Source organism: Scyliorhinus torazame, chromosome 6, assembly GCF_047496885.1.
Source record: "Scyliorhinus torazame isolate Kashiwa2021f chromosome 6, sScyTor2.1, whole genome shotgun sequence".
Classification (NCBI taxonomy): Eukaryota; Metazoa; Chordata; class Chondrichthyes; order Carcharhiniformes; family Scyliorhinidae; genus Scyliorhinus; species Scyliorhinus torazame.
Window position 1 is genome coordinate 77581905 of NC_092712.1, and position 19319 is coordinate 77601223.

The 19319-nt window shown below is 43.9% G+C and overlaps 1 protein-coding gene across 4 annotated transcripts in view; it reads left to right on the forward strand.

Annotated features, from left to right (window-relative positions):
* arhgap12b (Rho GTPase activating protein 12b) overlaps positions 1-19319 on the forward strand; it is a 422708-nt gene that overhangs the window by 206364 nt on the left and 197025 nt on the right. For 3 of the 4 annotated variants that reach the window (XM_072508348.1, XM_072508349.1, XM_072508350.1), the window contains exons 4-5: positions 11065-11205; positions 11776-11856. In XM_072508348.1, coding sequence (XP_072364449.1) covers positions 11065-11205; positions 11776-11856 — 222 coding nt within the window. The remainder of the gene's footprint in view (positions 1-11064; positions 11206-11775; positions 11857-19319) is intronic. The other variant, XM_072508352.1, reaches the window with a different exon arrangement.

Below are 19319 nucleotides of genomic sequence, written 5' to 3' on the forward strand. Positions count from 1 at the left end.
CCCCCTCCCCCCGCTAGATTCCCCTCTAGCTTGATTGCTCCCCCCATATTGCTTCCGGGAGTCAGCTAACTCTGGCTGACCTCGGCTTCCTCCGTTTATCCTTTGACCTCCCTGCGTGTGAGGCCCCCTTCCTTCCTGCGCCCTTTTTCCCGCCTCAATTTCCAGAGCGCGGGAAAAAACCCGCGCTTCCCTCTCGGCCCCGCCCCTAATGGCGCAGTTCCATCATTCCCCTTCCCTGTCCCCTTTTCCACCGGCGCCCACATTTCTTCATGTCCCCCCCTCAGGGGGGGGGGGGACGACTCCCCGTCCAACATTCTTACGTATTAGCCCTCACCTCTCCCCACTTTACATTTCTGTACCACCACCTCGCTACCTCTCTCCAGACATCAATTTCTCACGTCTAGTCCAATTTCTCTTCCTGAATGAATGTCCATGCCTCCTCCGCCGTCTCAAAGTAGTGGTGTTTGCCCTGGTGTGTGACCCACAATCCTGCCGGCTGCAGCATCCCAAATTTGACTTTCTTCCTATGGAGCACCGCCGTGGCCCGATTGAAGCTCGCCCTCCTTCTCGCCACCTCCGCACTCCAATCTTGATAATACGCGTATCACTGCGTTCTCCCACTTGCTGCTCCGTGTCCTCTTAGCCCAACTCAGGACCATCTCCCTGTCCCTGTAGCGATGGAACCTCACCACTATTGCTCGTGTTGTTTCCCCTGCCTTTGGTCTTCTCACGAGGACCCGGTACGCTCCCTCCACTTCCAGGGGGCCCGTTGGGGCCTCAGCTCCCATTAGAGTATGGAACATCGTACTCACATACGCCCCAGCATCAGCCCCCTCTGTCCCTTCAGGGAGGCCTAAAATCCTTAGATTCTTCCTCCTCGAGCTGTTCTCCAGGTCTTCCAGCCTTTCTATGCACCTCTTATGTAGTGCCTCGTGCGTCTCCGTTTTTACCACCAGGCCCTGTATCTCATCTTCGTTCTCTGCTGCCTTTGCCTTCACTCCACGGAGTTCCATCGCCTGGACCTTTTGTGTTTCCTTCAATCCCTCGATTGCCAGTAACATCGGCGCCAGCACCTCTTTCTTGAGCTCCTCCACACATCGTCGGAGGCACTCCTGCTGTTCCGGGCCCCATACCATCTGGGCTCCCTTGGCCGCCATCTTGCTTCTCCCTTCTCTTCCCTGCCGCTGCTCCAGAGGATCCTCCGCAATCTGGACACTGCTGTCACTCCTTTCCATCCACACCCGGGAGGACTTCTTCCTTTGTCACCTCACACTGGGTTTGGCCGTAAAAATTTTCCGTTGGGGCTCCCGATAAGAGCCCAAAAGTCCGTTGAAACGGGAGGTGCCGAAACGTGCGGCTTAGCTGGTCATTGCCGCAACCGGAAGTCTCTTCAACACGTTTATTAAACTATTTACACTTCTGTTACTCTGGTTCGACACTGCTGCTAATCCTACTATAGCTACCCAGACTGACTAACCAGTTGCTGCAATCCACGTGGTGGGAGTGATATTGAATCAACCCTGTGTCTGTACTCACTGACTGTCTCCACTGGAAAGAGGCAGATCATGTGTGTGGTGTCCTTTATATATGGGTTGGTAAAATGCCCTCCTGTGGTCGTGTCACCTCTGTGTGTATCGTGAATGTCCATTGGTCGTGTCCTATCTAACTGATCTATTGGTTGAGCGTGTGTGTGTGTGTGTGTGTGAGATGTGTCTGGTGCTCCCTCTAGTGTCTAGCTAGCCTACATGTATTTACATTAACCCCCCGTGTACCCACAGTGATGCACATCACCACAGTTGTTGAGGGTGATTGAGGAGTGTACCAGAGTGTCACAGAAGGAACTGAGCCTCATGATTGCACAAAGGGGAGGAAGAAGATGATGTGCTTGCTGTAGGCATTTGTGAGTTCAGCATATATGTGTAGTACACAATACTGGGAACTTCAAAATGGTGTGATGCTTTCATAGTAGTGAAATTCCTCAGTATTTCTACTCTTTAAGATATTTTATAATTTATAGGCAGTCTGAAGAATTGTCACTTTTTACTGATTGTATAACTAGATTTAATTATAAAGAAATACAAAATATGCACTCAAGCTATATGAATTCTAAATTACATTTTACATAAGCGTTTATATTTTTATAATTGCATTTAATGCAGTAGACACACCAATTGATTGAAGTGCACATATTGGTTACATGGTTGAGTAAGCCTATGTGGCATTATGAGAACTGTTGTATCTTGATGATGTTTTAAGTCATAGATGATTGCGGAGATTCAACAGTATAGGTTGTTTGCAGTGTTCTGTATTTAAGCTTAGCATTGGATAGATATATGAAATATATCTGTTAACTAGAATATCGTTATGTGCTGAAACGTGCACGATTTAAGAATCAGAAACCACTGAGTACGTAAAAATGTAAAAGATTATTGAAAGCTTTATCTTAAGGCTCTCTGTGAGTGCTATGTGGTAATGAGTCGCAACCTCGAACACGGTCCAAGGATTGATCCTAGCTCTCTACTGCGTTAGCTGCTTTGGGGGGGGGGGGGGGGGGGGGGGAAGGGAAATGTAAAGCTATGGACAGTATAATGGTTAATGGAGATCAAGGCAGCAGGTTACGTGACAGGTTATTATGTAGAGATATGGGTTCAAAGACTAGGAAAATTAGGAGAAAGGGTAAGAGGAAAAATAATTTGCGAAAAGTTACTGATCAAGGTGTTAGGATTCATAACACAGACATAAAAAACAGCATAAGTGTACTTTACCTGAATGCTCATAGTATACGAAATAAGGTAAATGAGTTGATGGCGCAAATCATCGTGAATGACTATGATTTAGTGGCCATTACTGAAACATGGTTAAAAGATGGTCACGACTGGGATTTAAATATCCAAGGATATCAGACTATACGAAAGGATAGAATGGACGGTAAGGGCGGTGGTGTAGCTTTGTTGTTTAAGGATGGCATCCAGGGAATAGTAAGGGATGATATTGGTGCTATGGAGGACAAGGTTGAATCAATTTGGGTGGAAATCAGGAATAGTAAGGCGAAAAGGTCACCGATAGGAGTAGTCTATAGGCCACCAAATAGTAACAGGATGGTAGGGCAGGCAATAAGCAAAGAAATAACGGATGCATGTAGAAATGGTACAGCGGTTATCATGGGAGATTTTAATCTGCATATCGATTGGTTTAACCAGGTTGGTAAAGGCAGCCTTGAGGAGGAGTTTATAGAATGTGCCTGGGATAATTTCCTGGAACAGTATGTAATGGAACCTACAAGGGAACAAGCGGTCCTAGATCTGGTCCTGTGTAATGAGGCAGGATTGATTAATGATCTCATAGTTCGGGATCCTCTTGGAAGGAGCGACCACAATATGGTGGAATTTAAAATACAGTTGGAGGATGACAAGGTAAAATCAAACACTAGTGTTTTGTGCTTAAACAAAGGCGATTACAATGGGATGAGAGAAGAACTAGCTAAGGTAGACTGGGAGCAAAGACTTCATGGTGAAGCAGTTGAGGAACAGTGGAGAACCTTCCGAGCGATCTTTCACAGTGTTCAGAAAAGGTTCATACCGACAAAAAAGAAAGACGGTAAAAAGGGGAAAAACCGACGGTGGATATCTAATGGGGTGAGGGAGAGTATCAAATTGAAGGAAAAAACATACAAAGTGGCAAAAATTAGTGGGAGACTAGAGGACTGGGAAGTCTTTAGGGGACAACAGAAAGCTACTAAAAAAGCCATAAAGAAGAGTAAGGTAGACTATGAAAGTAAACTGGCTCAGAACATAAAAGCAGATAGTAAAAGCTTCTACAAATATATAAGACAAAAAAGAGTGGCTAAGGTAAATATTGGTCCTTTGGAAGACGAGAAGGGAGATTTAATAATAGGAGACGGGGAAATGGCTGAGGAGCTGAACAGGTTTTTTGAGTCAGTCTTCACAGTGGAGGACACAAATAACATGCCAGTGACTGATGGAAATAAAGATATGATAGGTGAGGACCTTGAGATGATTGTAATCACTAAGGAGGCAGTATTGGGCAAGCTAATGGGGCTAAAGGTAGACAAGTCTCCTGGCCCTGATGGGATGCATCCCAGAGTGTTAAAAGTGATGGCTAGGGAAATTGTAAACGCACTAGTGATAATTTATCAAAATTCACTAGCACTAGACTCTGGGGTGGTCCCAGAGGATTGGAAAGTAGCAAATGTGACACCACTGTTTAAAAAAGGAGGTCGGCAGAAAGCGGGTAATTATAGGCCGGTAAGCTTAACTTCGGTAGTAGGGAAGATGCTGGAATCTATCATTAAGGAGGAAATAGCGGGGCACCTGGCGGGAAATTGTCCCATTGGGCAGACGCAGCATGGGTTCACAAAGGATAGGTCGTGTCTGACTAATTTGGTAGAATTTTTTGAGGACGTTACCAGTGCAGTAGATAACGGGGAGCCGATGGATGTGGTATATCTGGATTTCCAGAAAGCTTTTGACAAGGTGCCACACAAAAGGTTTCTACATAAACTAAAGATGCATGGCATTGAGGGTAAAGTGGTTGCATGGGTAGAGGATTGGTTAACTAACAGAAAGCAGAGAGTGGGAATAAAAGGGTGTTTCTCTGGTTGGCAACCTGTAACTAGTGGGGTCCCTCAAGGATCAGTGTTGGGCCCGCAGTTGTTCACAATTTACATAGACGATTTGGAGTTGGGGACCAAGTGCAATGTGTCAAAGTTTGCAGACGACACTAAGATGAGTGGTAAAGCAAAAAGTGCAGAGGATACCGGAAGTCTGCAGAAGGATTTGGATAGGTTTGGTGAATGGGCTAGGGTCTGGCAGATGGAATTCAATGTTGCCAAGTGTGGGGCTATCCATTTTGGGAGGAATAACAGCAGAATGGATTATTATTTAAACGGTAAGATGTTAAAATATGCTGCGGTGCAGAGGGACCTGGGTGTGCTGGTGAATGAGTCGCAAAAAGTTTGTGTGCAGGTGCAACAGGTGATTAAGAAGGCTATCGAGTTTTGTCTTTCATTGCTAGAGGGATGGAGTTTAAGACTAGTGAGGTTATGCTGCAATTGTATAGAGTGTTGGTGAGGCCGCATCTGGAGTATTGTGTTCAGTTTTGGTCTCCTTACCTGAGAAAGGACATATTGGCATTGGAGGGAGTGCAGAGGAGATTCACTAGGTTGATCCCAGAGTTGAGGGGATTAGATTATGACGAGAGGTTGAGTAGACTGGGACTGTACTCATTGGAGTTTAGAAGGATGCGGGGGGATCTTATTGAGACATATAAAATTATGAAGGGAATAGATAGGATAGATGTGGGTAGGTTGTTTCCACTGGTCGGGGAAAGCAGAACTAGGGGGCATAGCCTCAAAATAAGGAAAGGTAGATTTAGGACGGAGTGTAGGAGGAACTTCTTCACCCAGAGGGTTGTGAATCTCTGGAATTCCTTGCCCAGTGAAGCAGTTGAGGCTCCTTCTTTAAACGTTTTTAAGAAAAAGATAGATGCCTTTCTAAAGAATAAAGGGTTCGGGGATATGGTGTACGGGCCGGAGAGTGGAGGCTGAGTCCACAAAGATCAGCCATGATCTCATTAAATGGCGGAGCAGGCTCGAGGGGCCAGATGGCCTACTCCTGTTCCTAGTTCTTATGTTCTTATGTTTAGCTGTCCTGGGGACGTAAAGGGAAATAACAACTCGATCCTGCTTGCAGGTGCTATTGAGTGACCTCTTGAAAAATGTATGTGATCATAAAAGTCAGATAAGGACAGGATTATGCTCACAGTTGAGTAGCCTGAAACACTGTCCATAGGAAGAGAGGAGTATGCTTTCAATCCCTCAAACCTGTTTACCATTTTTTGAGATTATGACTGACCAGTACCTTAACTTCATCCATCTGTCTTTCCTCCATATCCTTGTATACTTTTGTTTCAGAAAAACCTATTGATCTCAGATTTAATATTATTAACTGAACCTGCATGTGTTGCATTTTATAGAAGAGTATCCCCTAATTCCACTACCCATTGTGTAAAGAAGTGTTTCCTGAGTAGCCTGGTTCTGATTGTAAGGTTGTGTTCTCTCGTCCTAGATTCCTGCACCACTAAACTCTCTCTACCCTAGCAATCGTTTTGAAAATCCTAAAATCTCAATCAAATCGTCCCTTAAACGTTATTCCTAGATATTGCTAGCCACTGCCTTCCAATTCATGTACATACTCATGATCCCTACTCTGTCTTCTACCATCTAACCAATCTTCTAATTAGGTCAGTAATTTTCTGAAAAGAGAGACATGCTGTTGAAGCTTTTTGTCTTGCAATCATCAGGATGGATGGAAGAATGCCAAATTTCAAAGGGAACAGCGATGTAGACTATATGAGAAAAGGGGTGCTCATTGGTCGGCAATAAGACCAATCCTACATTGGAGCTGTAGGAATTTCTGCATATATTGACCAATGAAGTTATGCTTGCAAGAGATGGTAGCAGAGATTCCATTAACACATTTCTCAACTAGCAAGTCAAAGAAAAGAAGCTTGGTAGGCTACTCCATTTCACAGGTAAATTTGTGTAAGGGCTGGAGTACATTAAGGTGTGTAAGGAGATTCTTACATGCAACTGCAAATTCTGTTATAGCAATCATGTCATCTACGTATTAGTAATAGGCAAAAGTTAGAGGAGCCTTAATGGCAAACCCGTAAATAGCCTCGACCCATTTGCTTCCCGTGCAAGCTTGACAATGAAATGGGGCATGTTAAAGCTATCCTGGGAACAATGGCTACCCAGTCTATCGCACATATGAGTAATGTGGTGCAATGCCAGGTACATATGTCCCAACGGCTGGCAGATCGTATCAAACGGCATTTCCCTTTGGTTGTTCACAATAGGCAGAGTACTAACTGTGCTCCACTAAACCATGCGTTCAAAACTCAGAATATGCTGTCTAATGTTTAATGTGATTGGGCAGCATTCGCTGAACAATGTTGAGTGTGCCATGAATTATGCTACCAACCAATTTAAGATTAACCGTCGGGCTCGCAATGTTAGCCCACTTATCTTTGCTAAAAGTTAATATGCAGGGACGAGTCCTCTGCAGAAATTGCACTTTTATTGAATAAATAAAAGCATTGAAGACAATAGCACCCTGTTGCATTTACCCTGGCGATGCCAAGACCAACAAAGATGAGTTGCCAACCAGCCAGCACCCCTCTTCTCATGCAGTATAAATTATTGTTCCCGTTAAAATTTGGCATTTAAAAAATATTTGTTCATGGGATGTGTGAATATTGTTGGCCAGGCCAGTATTCATTGCTTCCCTAATTGCCCTTGAGAATGTGATGGTGTGCTGTCTTATTGAACCACTGCAGTCCATATGGCGCAGGCACACTCGGGATGCTATTAGGAATGAAGTTCCAGGATTTTCACTTAGTTCCAAGTCAGGGTAGTGTGTGACTCAGAGAGGAACGTGAAGGCGACGAGTTCCCATGCATCTGCTGCCTCTGTCCTTCTAGATGGTGAAGGTTACAAATTTGGAAAGTGCTATCGAAGGAACCTCGGTGAGGCATCCTTTACATCTGCCTTGATAAGTGGAAAATGAAAAGCTTGTCTCTTTTTTTTCAGCATTACCCAAGACTTCCTTCAGTTCCATGAGCTATAATTTTAGCTGTGAGGCCTTTATCGGGAACATCATCAAATGCCTTCTGAGTGCCCATATAAACTATATGTGTAAACATTTGAGTTGATGTTTCAGTTTTTAAAACAATTAAGCATTTGTCATTTTAAATAAAAATACAGACAACAGTAAACCTAAAAAAAACAATCTAGCTGTGCAAGCCTGCCCTCCAGCGGCTAACTGTCACCAATTCCATGAAATGCAATATAAACGTTGCCATTCACCTTGTCTGGCATGGAAACCGCCCACGCTCCGAAACCCTAACCTGAATGATCACCCGAGCAGCCTCCTGCTGCATTAGCATGTGAACCAAGAGATGGCTGGCCATCTCCCCATTCTCGCACCACCCCCCTCAAAAGCCTTAGACAGAAGGTCAAACTGCATTTGCAGCTTTTCCCTGCATGCCAAGTGTTCCGGTGTCAGGACACTTGCAAGATCTCATCAACAAACATCTGGCGCTCCTTCCTAGCCTCCCTGTCCACTTGTGCCTTATATGATATGATCTCTCCACTATCACCGCCTTCAATGCCTCTCACAAAATTGAGGGTGAGACCATCCCATTCTCATTGAACTCCACATATTCCCTTGTGGCTCTTGAAACCCTCCTTCAGAAGCCCATATCCTGCAAAATCCCTACGTTCAACCTCCATCCCATGCGCTGCGTCCAGCCTGCCTCCAACACCAGGTCTACCAAATGTGGAGCATGGTCATGGATAACCAGAGCCAGATATTACAGATACCCAGGAGAAGTATCTACCCATGACAATCTATCCTCGACTACACCTTGTGGACTGGGGAAGAAAACAAGAACTCCTCACCCCCAGGGTGCATAAAGCGCCTTGGGTACATACTCCCTGTCTCCTCCATGAATGCAGACAGCACCTTCGCCATCCGGAAGGGGCCAACAACTTTGGCTGGAGTGATCCTACTACCAAAGCCTGAGTGGTCCCGCACCCGCACCTGCAAGTGGGTCTCTTATAAAAACCACATCGGCCACCAAACGCTTTAAATGAACGAAAACTCTCACCCTTTCACAGGCCCTCCCAGGCCCACATGTTCTAGGTGATTAGCTTTGTTGGGGGTCTTTCATCATTCCACTGCCCCCCCACCTTCGAGTCGACCGTTATCACCATGACGAGTCATCCCTTCATTGCAAATTCCTAGGTCCCAGGTCCACCTAAGATGGCTACCAGCCCCACCTAAAGGAAGGGACAAAGAAAAGCCTCTGGTCACTGTTAGCTCTCTGCCCCACCCCACCCTGAGTTTGCAGACTACCTGCCGCCTCGGCTCACTCCTCCTCCCGACTAAACGAAACAAACTCGACTCAATATGCCTCACAAAAAACTGGTCCAAAAAGTCTCAACCCCTACGCTAACTCCACTAGTGTACTCCTTATCACTCCCCACCCATGGGCCCCGCCCACAAAGACAACAGAAAGCAAAGACACAATCACCCCCCCCCCTCCCCCCCACAACCGACATCCAGAGATTTAACACCCTATCCTATTAACATCTTCAAAAAACCCATCCTGTCTTTTGCAGCTAAGCTAAATTGCCCCTTAGTGTCCAAAGGTTACTGGGTTATGAAGGTAGGGTGGAGGTGTGCGCTTAAGTACAGTCCTCTTTCCAAGGCTGGTGCAGACTCAATGGGCTGAATGGCCTCCTTCTGCACTGTAAATGGTATGATTCTCAAATCCTCATCGGCCTTCCTCAGACCAGTCCCAATCCTTTCTCCTTGTTGAAGGCCCCTGCCTGCTCCAACGTGTCAAAGTAATGGTCTTTCGAGTCCATCGTGACTCTCAATCTCGCTGGATACACCACCGTGAATCACGCTCCTTTGTTGCAGAACACCGCCGTTGCCTTGCTGAAGGCCCCATGCCTCTTTGCTAGCTCGGTCCTGATGTCTTGATAGATCCGCACTGTGTTGTCCGTCCCAGTCAATATTGCAGTTCTTCTTGGCCCACTCCAGGCCCCTTCCTCTGAAAGATATGGAACCGAATAATCGCTGCCGTGGTGGTTCATTTGCCTGCAGCTTCTGCCGGAGTGCCCAGTGACCTCTATGCAACTCTGGGGGGCGAACACTTAATTCTACCCCCCCCTTCCCCCAAACAAGCCTAGAGAACATCTCCGAGAAGTACTTGGTTGGCCTTGGTCCGCCACTCCCTCCGGCAACCCCACCAACCTGAGATTTAATCGCCTCGACCTTTCCAAGTCCCCAACTGTTGCCTTCAGGCCCTTGTTGCTCTCTGCCATGAGCAGCGACTCTGCTTCCAACGAGGCGAGCTGCTCCTCATGCCACGATAAGGCCTCCTCCATGCCGATTCTTGTGCAAGCATAGTGATTTAAAGGAGCTTGTTTGCAATGAAAGAAACGGGAACCATGTTTGCAATAGGAACAGGAATAGACCAATGAGCTCCTTAAGCCTGTTTTGCCAGTTACAGATAATGACTGATCTGCAGCCTAACTCCATGTTCCCAACTTTGTTCTACTGATAGCTCTTTAATACATTTGGCTAACAAAAATCTATCACGGATGGAACAGGGTACTTTCTTGTGCTTCTAGTACTTTCTGGTGAAAAGCTAGAAACTGACAATCCAAGGAAACTTTGGGAGTCAAGGTACACATCATTAAAATTTCACGAATAGGTATAGAAAATAATCAAAACATTAATAGAATAATGGCATTTATATCTAGAGAAATACAAGACAAGGGGTTAGTGTTATTCTTCAGCTATGTATAGCTCTAATTGGAGCACACCTGGAATAGTAAGCACTGTTCTGGGCATTACACCATAGAAAGATGTATTGGCCTTGGAAGGAATGCAATGTAGATTTAATAGAATGGTACCTGGTTAAACCGAGGAGAGATTGCATAAACTAGGATTGTATTCCCTGGAATTTAGATGGCTAAAGGGCGATTTGATTGACTTTTTCAAGATTTTAGGGGGAACAGAGGCATAGTTGGGGAGTCTTAAGGTTAGGAGACATAGGGCGGGATTCTCTGGCTGCGTCTGCCTGGCGACCAGAGAATAGCCCCCCCCTCCCAGGTAAATGGATTTCTCTGTTGTACGCGGCTCGCCCATGCCGTTCTTGCGGCGGGTGGGGCGTGAGAATCCAGTCCATAGTCTAAAAATTCGAGCCAGGTCTTTCAGGAGTGAATTAGGAAACACTTTGAACTTTGGAACTTTCTCTCTTCCCTGTGTTTCTTGGCATGTTTTGGGAGAACTCAAAATGAAGCGTTTGCTGCATTTCTCGTACCTTTAAATTAAGGGGATATTTTCATGTCAACGGGAAATCTGTATCTACTTCTGTACTTTTTCAGTAATAACAATTCTCAAATGCCTGAAGCTTACATAATCAGACACATAAAGCACAACATGTTCCTTCTCTAAATGCTTCCAGCATCACATCACAGAAGAGAACTACCGCAGCATTTACTCCAGCCATTCAGATAATCAGTTTGATTTACCTCCACGTGGTTGGTCAGAAGAAATGGATGAGCGTGGCCAAACTTTGTATGTCAATGAATATACTGACGAAAAGGTACTTTGATTTCTTCTCTTCAGTTGATTTGATCTTTAGTTGTCTACTTTTACTGTATTAATTAGAAGGATTGGGGACAAGCAATAATTTACAGTGTTTGATATAAAGAGCTTTGTATGTCCTTCGTAAGTTTCTGTTCGACTTGTAGGCTTCAAGAAGTTGAGCAGATTTGTTATAGTTTAGTAATGTCATTAGAACAGTAATTTATATTGTTAAAATTAAATATTTTCTTATGAGAATGTAGCCACATTTTTAGAGAAAGTAATATGCCTCCACCATCCAAGGAAATACTAAAATCTTTGACAGTCTCTTATCACTACTGTGAGAAACACCTCATTTCTCATACTACTGCAGTTGATGGCTTAACTGATTTAGCTTGGTATTGATGATTTACGCTATCCCAATTTCACTATTTCTGTTCGGCGTAAAGAATTTGGAGTAAAGCTTTTGTGGAACATAGACACGTGCAAAGTAGCAGCATTTTCAATTTCCTATTTATTGTAATATTAAGACAATGCTGAATCCTTTGAACAGATGCACCAGAGTATAAAACAATGTCTTTGTTTACAGTGGATGAAACATATTGATGATCAAGGCCGACCATATTACTATCGCACAGATGGATCCAAATCTGAATGGGAATTACCACAGGTATGTGTGTCGCCGTCTCAATTGCTGAGCGATGATTGAGGCCTTAATCCTGATTGTGCGCACCTGGCTGAATGAGTTTGGAGTTTCAGGTGACACTAAGCAGTTGTTACAGTCCTTATCTTGTTTGATTGGTCCTTGGTTCAGCCAAGGGATTCATGGGTATATTTATTGGTATATTTTGAATATTTACTGAGTGCTTCGTATGATCTGTCTTAAAGAAAGTAGTGACATTAGCAATCAAAGTGTAGCTGCAGAGCAGGTGTGGATTGGCTTTTTGGCGACCATCTTAGGGGAGGAGGAAAGAATCAGTTATTTATCATTTATATATATCTGAATGTTCTCAGGGAGATGTTAGATTGCGGATACAATTTCCGACTGGGTAAAGATGAATCCTGAAAATGACTAAGTTGAATGTTGACATCAACAGTTTTACATTTTAAAACAATATTTCACATGGAGAATGCACATCCAATTATGGGTAATGGTGTCAGCCTTGGCTCAATTGAAGCACTCAGTTTCTAAGTCAAGAGGACCTGGATTTAAGCTCAAGACTTGAGCACATAAGTGGGCTGACACTTGTGTGGTACAGATGGAATGCTGCACATTTGGAGGTGAAGTCTTTCAAGCAGGACATTAAATTGCTTTCCCCTCCGCTGCCTCAGCTGGACCTAAAGGATCCCACTGCATTATATGAAGAAGAGCAGGGATATTTTCCCAGTGTCCTGGCCAACCGTTATCCATCAACCAACATTACTGAAAATATTTGGTCTTTTATCTCATTGCTGTTTTGTGAAATGTACTTTGTGCAAATTAGAGGCTGCATTATTCAAAAAATTTACACTTCAAATTATTTAATTGATTATGATGTGATGAAAGCCACTTTAAATCAAGTTCTTTATTTCTAATGGCGCTGAAGACTGGGAGATATCATTCATGATCAAAATGTTCTGAAGAAGTCAATGAACTAGATTTAGTGGACTGCTTTATCCTTTCAGGCACTTTAATGTAGCAATAACCGTAGAAACAGTCACCACTATTTTCTTAGCTAGGTTTTTAACTCGATCACTGCATTAGCATGTGTAAATGTCATATTAAAACGGTGTTATCAAATTAACATTTTAACATAGTTGAAAATATTGTATATTTCAATCCTGAAAGCCCATCATTTAAAATTTTTTTTAAAAAATAAATAAATTTAGAGTACCCAATTCATTTTTTCCAATTAAGGGACAATTTTGCAGGGCCAATCCACCTAGCCTGCACATCTTTGGGTTGTGGGGGCGAAACCCACGCAAACACGGGGAGAATGTGCAAACTCCACAAGGACAGTGACCCAGAGCCGGGATCGAACCTGGGACCTCGGCGTCGTGAGGCAGCAGTGCTAACCCACTGTGCCACCGTGCTGCCCTTTGAAAGCCCATCATTAATGTGAAATGAATAGTTTTAATGTTGAAACGTATATTTTTTTTACATTTAAGAAACTAAAGCAGAAGGTTACTTTTTGAACATTGATCATATTTATTCCGAGACTTTCTCCTCATTGAATCTGATTTATTTAGCTAAATGCTTCTTTTTAAACCAAGAATTCTTCTTAGAAGCATATTTAGATCAGAAGTACCTGTATTAAAATTGTGTATTATGTCCACCTTATATTCAGAATGTTAAATTTGAGGAAGTTTTGGAAATTAAATTAAAACCATATTGCCAACTCCTAAAATCCTTTTTCCTCACTCCTCCCATCTTCATTGAACCCCAAAATTCCCAGGAGGGTGTCGTGTTTGCTAGGATATTTCAGAAACGTAGGATATGTGCTTGAGGTTTCCAATGATATACTAACCGCTATAAACAGAGAACAGGGCTATCTCCTACATTATTGTAAGAGCCTTTCCTGTTTGTTTCCTTTGTTCTCCTTTCTTTTCTTTTTATTATTTTGTTTCATGACCCATAATCGGGATGTGCCTTTAAGCAGAGCACTCAAAGTGAAACAGCCTGCTTCCCAAGACACTGCATTCCCAGGTTTTGTATTTTGGAAAGGACAAACCAGACTCTTCGGCATGAGTGGATCTAAGAAACCAGCTTTGGAGGGAGTTGGTTCGATTGGTTAATTGGCAACCGGTGGGTTGGCCAGGGACAGTGTTCTGCCTGTCAACAGTCAATGATTGGTTCCTGCGTGATGCTTTCTGAGAGAACATAGCAGAAGTGTTTAGACCCTGGAAGTGAAAGGAACTAACTACCTCTCTTTCTTTCTCTCTCTCTCTCCTCTCTCTCTTTCTCTCTGTCTCCTCTCTCTGTCTCTCCTCTCTCTCTCGCTCCTCTCTCTCTTTCTCTCTCTCTCTCTCTCCTGCTTGCTGAAGTGAAATACTGCTCTATTGTTCTGAAAGCAGTGCATGTGTGTGCGTGCATGCGTTTTAAAGTTGCAAACCGAGTGACTGCAGTTTATTGGGCTCAATCAAGGACCTTGAGTATTTTAAATAAAATCTAATTTCACCTGTTTTGCGACTCCAGGTCAAGTGACCATGCTTTAGCCCAGGGTGTTGTGATATTATAATAGTATGCACCATACTTCAAAAGTATCTGATTGGATGTAAGGTGCTTTGGGATGTTGTTGCTCTCTTTGGTTATTTCTAAATATGGCAGTCAATATGGTTGCCTTCCTTCATTCTAATTACTTTTACTTTAGAGTCGCCAGGTATCTTTCGATGCCACAAGGTTCAAACCCGAATACTGGTCAAAGAGTCGGTACACCAGTTAGTTAGTTCAAAGTCAATACTATTTATTTACATACACAGCAATATATACTCATGCACGAAACACTACAGACTAAACTATCACTACTGCTAAAGCCTATACTTAGCTTCGGGCGCCCACTCAGTCAGAGGAACAATGGCCGTTGTTCGGTTCTGAGGCTGCTGGGGTCGAAGTGGTAGAGGGGAACAGCTAAGGTCGTCCATCTGGTAGCGAGCGTTGACCTCGGACTTACTTGCTTCTGGTGTAGCTGGTGGAAGGGTCTCTCCACTGTGAGAGCCGATTCCAAGAGAGTGATTCTCTCTTGGGGCCTTCTTATACCCGAAGGGGGCTTCGCACGCTTTTGGGCAGGCCTTGAACTTGGCCCCAATCAATTGGGCCATTTCTTGATCTTTCGCATTGATCCTGACCAATAAAGGGGTGGGTGCCCTGATGGCTGGGCGTGTCCTAGGTGGCCGTTGGCCTGCTTTGTTTTCTGCTTTTGGTTTGGGGAACTGGCACTGCGAGGTCTAGGGCCAGATCGGTTACTTTAGTATCTTCCTTTGTTCCCAGAGATGGGCCATCCATATGCTAATGGGCCTACAGTTTCAGTCTCGTCTGGGAGCTGTTTCTCCAATATGCAGACAGGCTCATATTGTCTATTTTTCCCTGCAATCTTTGCAAATGTCCATTTTGTATTCTGGAAGTGGCCATCCCAGATGGCTACCATGTCCTGAAGTTGTGGAAAGCATTATAGGAATGCAAATTTTACATTTTTTTTCAAGTGCAAGAAGTTCTTGGATTTTTTTAAGATCATCCAAGCAGCTGTTTTACATCTCCACATCTTTCTCCTCCTTTCCACCTCTTCCAGAACCACTGACCACTTTCTCCCATCTGTTAGTCAGCTGTAAGTAGATCATATGCTAAGTATTAATTAGGTAGTGTTAGTAGAGAAACGAATAACCTGTTGAAAGTGATTTGTGCCTGCCCAATATAAAGGAAGATAGTTGTAGGTTGCACAGCTTAAGCCAAAAATGTGTTAGAGTGAACGGGTAATACAGTGAAGTGAGTAAACAACAACAACTTATATAACACCGTTAACATATTAAAATGCTTCACAGAGGGTGGCAAGGTGGCACAGTGGTTAGCACTGCTGCCTTACACGCCCACGACCCGGGTTCGATCCCGGTCCTGGGTCACTGTCCAAATTATCCCCGTGTCTGCATGGTCTCACCTCCCACAACCCAAAAACGTGCTTGGTAGGTGAATTGGCCATGCTAAATTGCCCCTTAATTGGGAAAAAAAAATAATTGGGTACTCTAAATTAAAAAAAACTCTTCACAGAACCTTGATAAACCAGAATTTGACACAAAGCCACATGTGGCATTATTGCAGCAGATGACCAAAAACTTGGTCAAAGAAATAGATTTTAAGGAGTGTCTTAAACATGGAAAGAGCGAAAGACAGGTAGAAAGGTTAAGGGTCAGAATTCCAGAACTCAGTGTCTAGGCAGCTGTCGGCAGAGGCACCAATGATGGATAAATTAAAATTGGGGAAGGCGTAAGAGACCAGAAATCAATGAGCAGAAATCTCAGAGACTTGTGGGGCTGGGGGAGATTACAGTGATAAGAAAGGATGAGGCTTTGGAGGGACTTGCAAACAAGTATGAAAATTTTTAAATCAAGGCGTTGCTTAACCAAGAGCTAATGTAGACCAGTGAGCATAGGGTTGTGCTGGGTGAACAGAGCTTGCTGCAAGTAAGGAAGAAATTTGGAAGATCTCAGGTTTACGTAAAGTACAATATGGACACTGACCAGGATTGAGTTGGAATGATGAGGTCAAGAGTAACAATGGTATAAATGAGAGTTTCAGCTGCAGCTGAGCTGGGATAAAGGCAGAGATGGGAAATGTTATGGACATGTGAATAGGTAGCCTTATTGGTGGTGTGGATATGTGGTCAGCAGGGACAAAGTTGCGAACAGCTTGATTCAGCCTCAGGCAATTGCCAGAAAGAGGGATGGAGCCAGTAGCTAGGAACAAGAGCAATGGCGTCAGTCTTTCCCATGTTCATTTTTTAGGAAATATCTGCTCATCTAATGTTGGATACTGGACAAGCAGACTGATAATTTCAGTTAAAGACTCTTAAAATGTGTAGTTGGTGAGAATGAAAATTACGTGCAAAGGGAGAAAGGAGATGATAACTAAGACGCTCAATAGGTCAGTAGATTATTCGCAAATAATACGTCAAAATCGAACAAACAAAATCTAAAAATGTCAACACAGGAAGGAATATTGTTGTGATGTTCCTACAAGATGTGAGAATTTCAGACACAAGGTGGTGACCCAAGCAAACACATTGGCATGAAGTGTCACCAACATTCATTGCTTAAGCTTGAAATCTCAAGTGGAAATTTTGCTGGAGACAATTTGACAGGTCAGGCAACTTTTAGAACGAGTGCTTGAGAGTTTTAAATAAAGAAAGGAGAAAGCAGTGGAGGAGGGTTGTTGAGTGGGGAAAAGCAGAAAGGAAAAATTAAAACAGATGTGCCCAGGCAATTTATGCCTTCAAATAGATTTGCATCTCTAGCTTTCTGTAGCAAAATGTGGACCACGGACAAGCCAATTAAATAAATGTGAATGGCAACAACAAGCAAGACAGCACAGACTGGTAAATTAGCAGCATGCACTTATGTATTGTTACTTCCTAAGTGCAAGATTAAACAATGTATTCCATAGAATGAAAACATAGAAAATAGGAGCAGGAGGAGGCCATTTGGCCTTTGAGTCTGCTCTGCCAAAGCCGACCAGTCTCTGGGTGGCGACATTTCTCCTCATCACAGTCCAAAATGGTCTACCTCGTGTCCTCAGACTGACCCTTGGTTCTGTACACCCACAATCATTGGGAACAAACTTCTTGCATCTACCCTGTCTGCCTTGTTAGAATCTTGTAAGTTTCTATGAGACCCCACCCCTCGTATGTCAGATCTGCCACCCCAAAATCCAATCTGGTAAACCTTCTCTGCACTCCCGCTAGAGCAAGAACATCCTTCCTCAGATAAGGAGTCAAAAACTGGACACACTATTCCAGGTGTGGCATCACCATGGCCCGGTATAATTGCAGCAAGACATCCTTGCTCCTGCACTCTATTCCTCTCGCAATGAAGGTAAAAGGTACCATTTGCCGCCTTTACCGCCCGCAACATCTGCATGCTTACCTTGTGCAAGGCAAGCAATAGCAACCAGTCATCATGGTCCACATGGGAGTATATGATGTTGGTGAAGAAAGGTCTGTAGTCCTTTAAGATGAATTTAGGAGTCCAATAATCAAGCTTTGAAGAGGATTTCTCACGATTACTTCCCGAGTATAAGAGGAGCACAGGAAATTTAAAGAAAGGGGATTCCACTTTGGCAACACTCTTGGGATTGAGGGATATTCAACAAAGATCATCAACATCGAACACAGAGGATACTAATTTTCTAGCAAAATAGTTAAATAGGGATGAGTATTAGGTAGGCAGCTGGGAAAGTAAAACCAGCCAGAATAAGGTGGAGAAGTAGGCTGCAAGTGTTGGGCACACTGGATAAGTGGGGCTTGTTCAAGGATCAGCTACTAAGTGTTCTTGATAAGTATGTACCGGTCAGGCAGGGAGGAAGGCGTCGAGCGAGAGAACCGTGGTTTACCAAGGAAGTGGAATCTCTTGTTAAGAGGAAGAAGGAGGCCTATGTGAAGATGAGGTGTGAAGTTTCAGTTGGGGCGATGGATAGTTACAAGGTAGTGAGGAAGGATCTAAAGAGAGAGCTAAGACGAGCAAGGAGGGGACATGAGAAGTATTTGGCAGGAAGGATCAAGGAAAACCCAAAAGCTTTCTATGGGTATGTCAGGAATAAGCGAATGACTAGGGAAAGAGTAGGACCAGTCAAGGACAGGGATGGGAAATTGTGTGTGGAGTCTGAAGAGATAGGCGAGATACTAAATGAATATTTTTCGTCAGTGTTCACTCAGGAAAAAGATAATGTTATGGAGGAGAATGCTGAGCCCCAGGCTAATAGAATAGATGGCATTGAGGTACGTAGGGAAGAGGTGTTGGCAATTCTGGACAGGCTGAAAATAGATAAGTCCCCGGGACCTGATGGGATTTATCCTAGGATTCTCTGGGAGGCCAGGGAAGAGATTGCTGGACCTTTGGCTTTGATTTTTATGTCATCATTGGCTACAGGAATAGTGCCAGAGGACAGGAGGACAGCAAATGTGGTCCCTTTGTTCAAAAAGGGGAGCAGAGACAACCCCGGCAACTATAGACCGGTGAGCCTCACGTCTGTAGTGGCTAAAGTCTTGGAGGGGATTATAAGAGACAAGATTTATAATCATCTAGATAGGAATAATATGATCAGGGATAGTCAGCATGGCTTTGTGAAGGGTAGGTCATGCCTCACAAACCTTATTGAGTTCTTTGAGAAGGTGACTGAACAGGTAGATGAGGGTAGAGCAGTTGATGTGGTGTATATGGATTTCAGCAAAGCGTTTGATAAGGTTCCCCACGGTAGGCTATTGCAGAAAATGCGGAGGCTGGGGATTGAGGGTGATTTAGAGATGTGGATCAGAAATTGGCTAGCTGAAATAAGACAGAGGGTGGTGGTTGATGGGGAATGTTCAGAATGGAGTACAGTCACAAGTGGAGTACCACAAGGATCTGTTCTGGGGCCGTTGCTGTTTGTCATTTTTATCAATGACCTAGAGG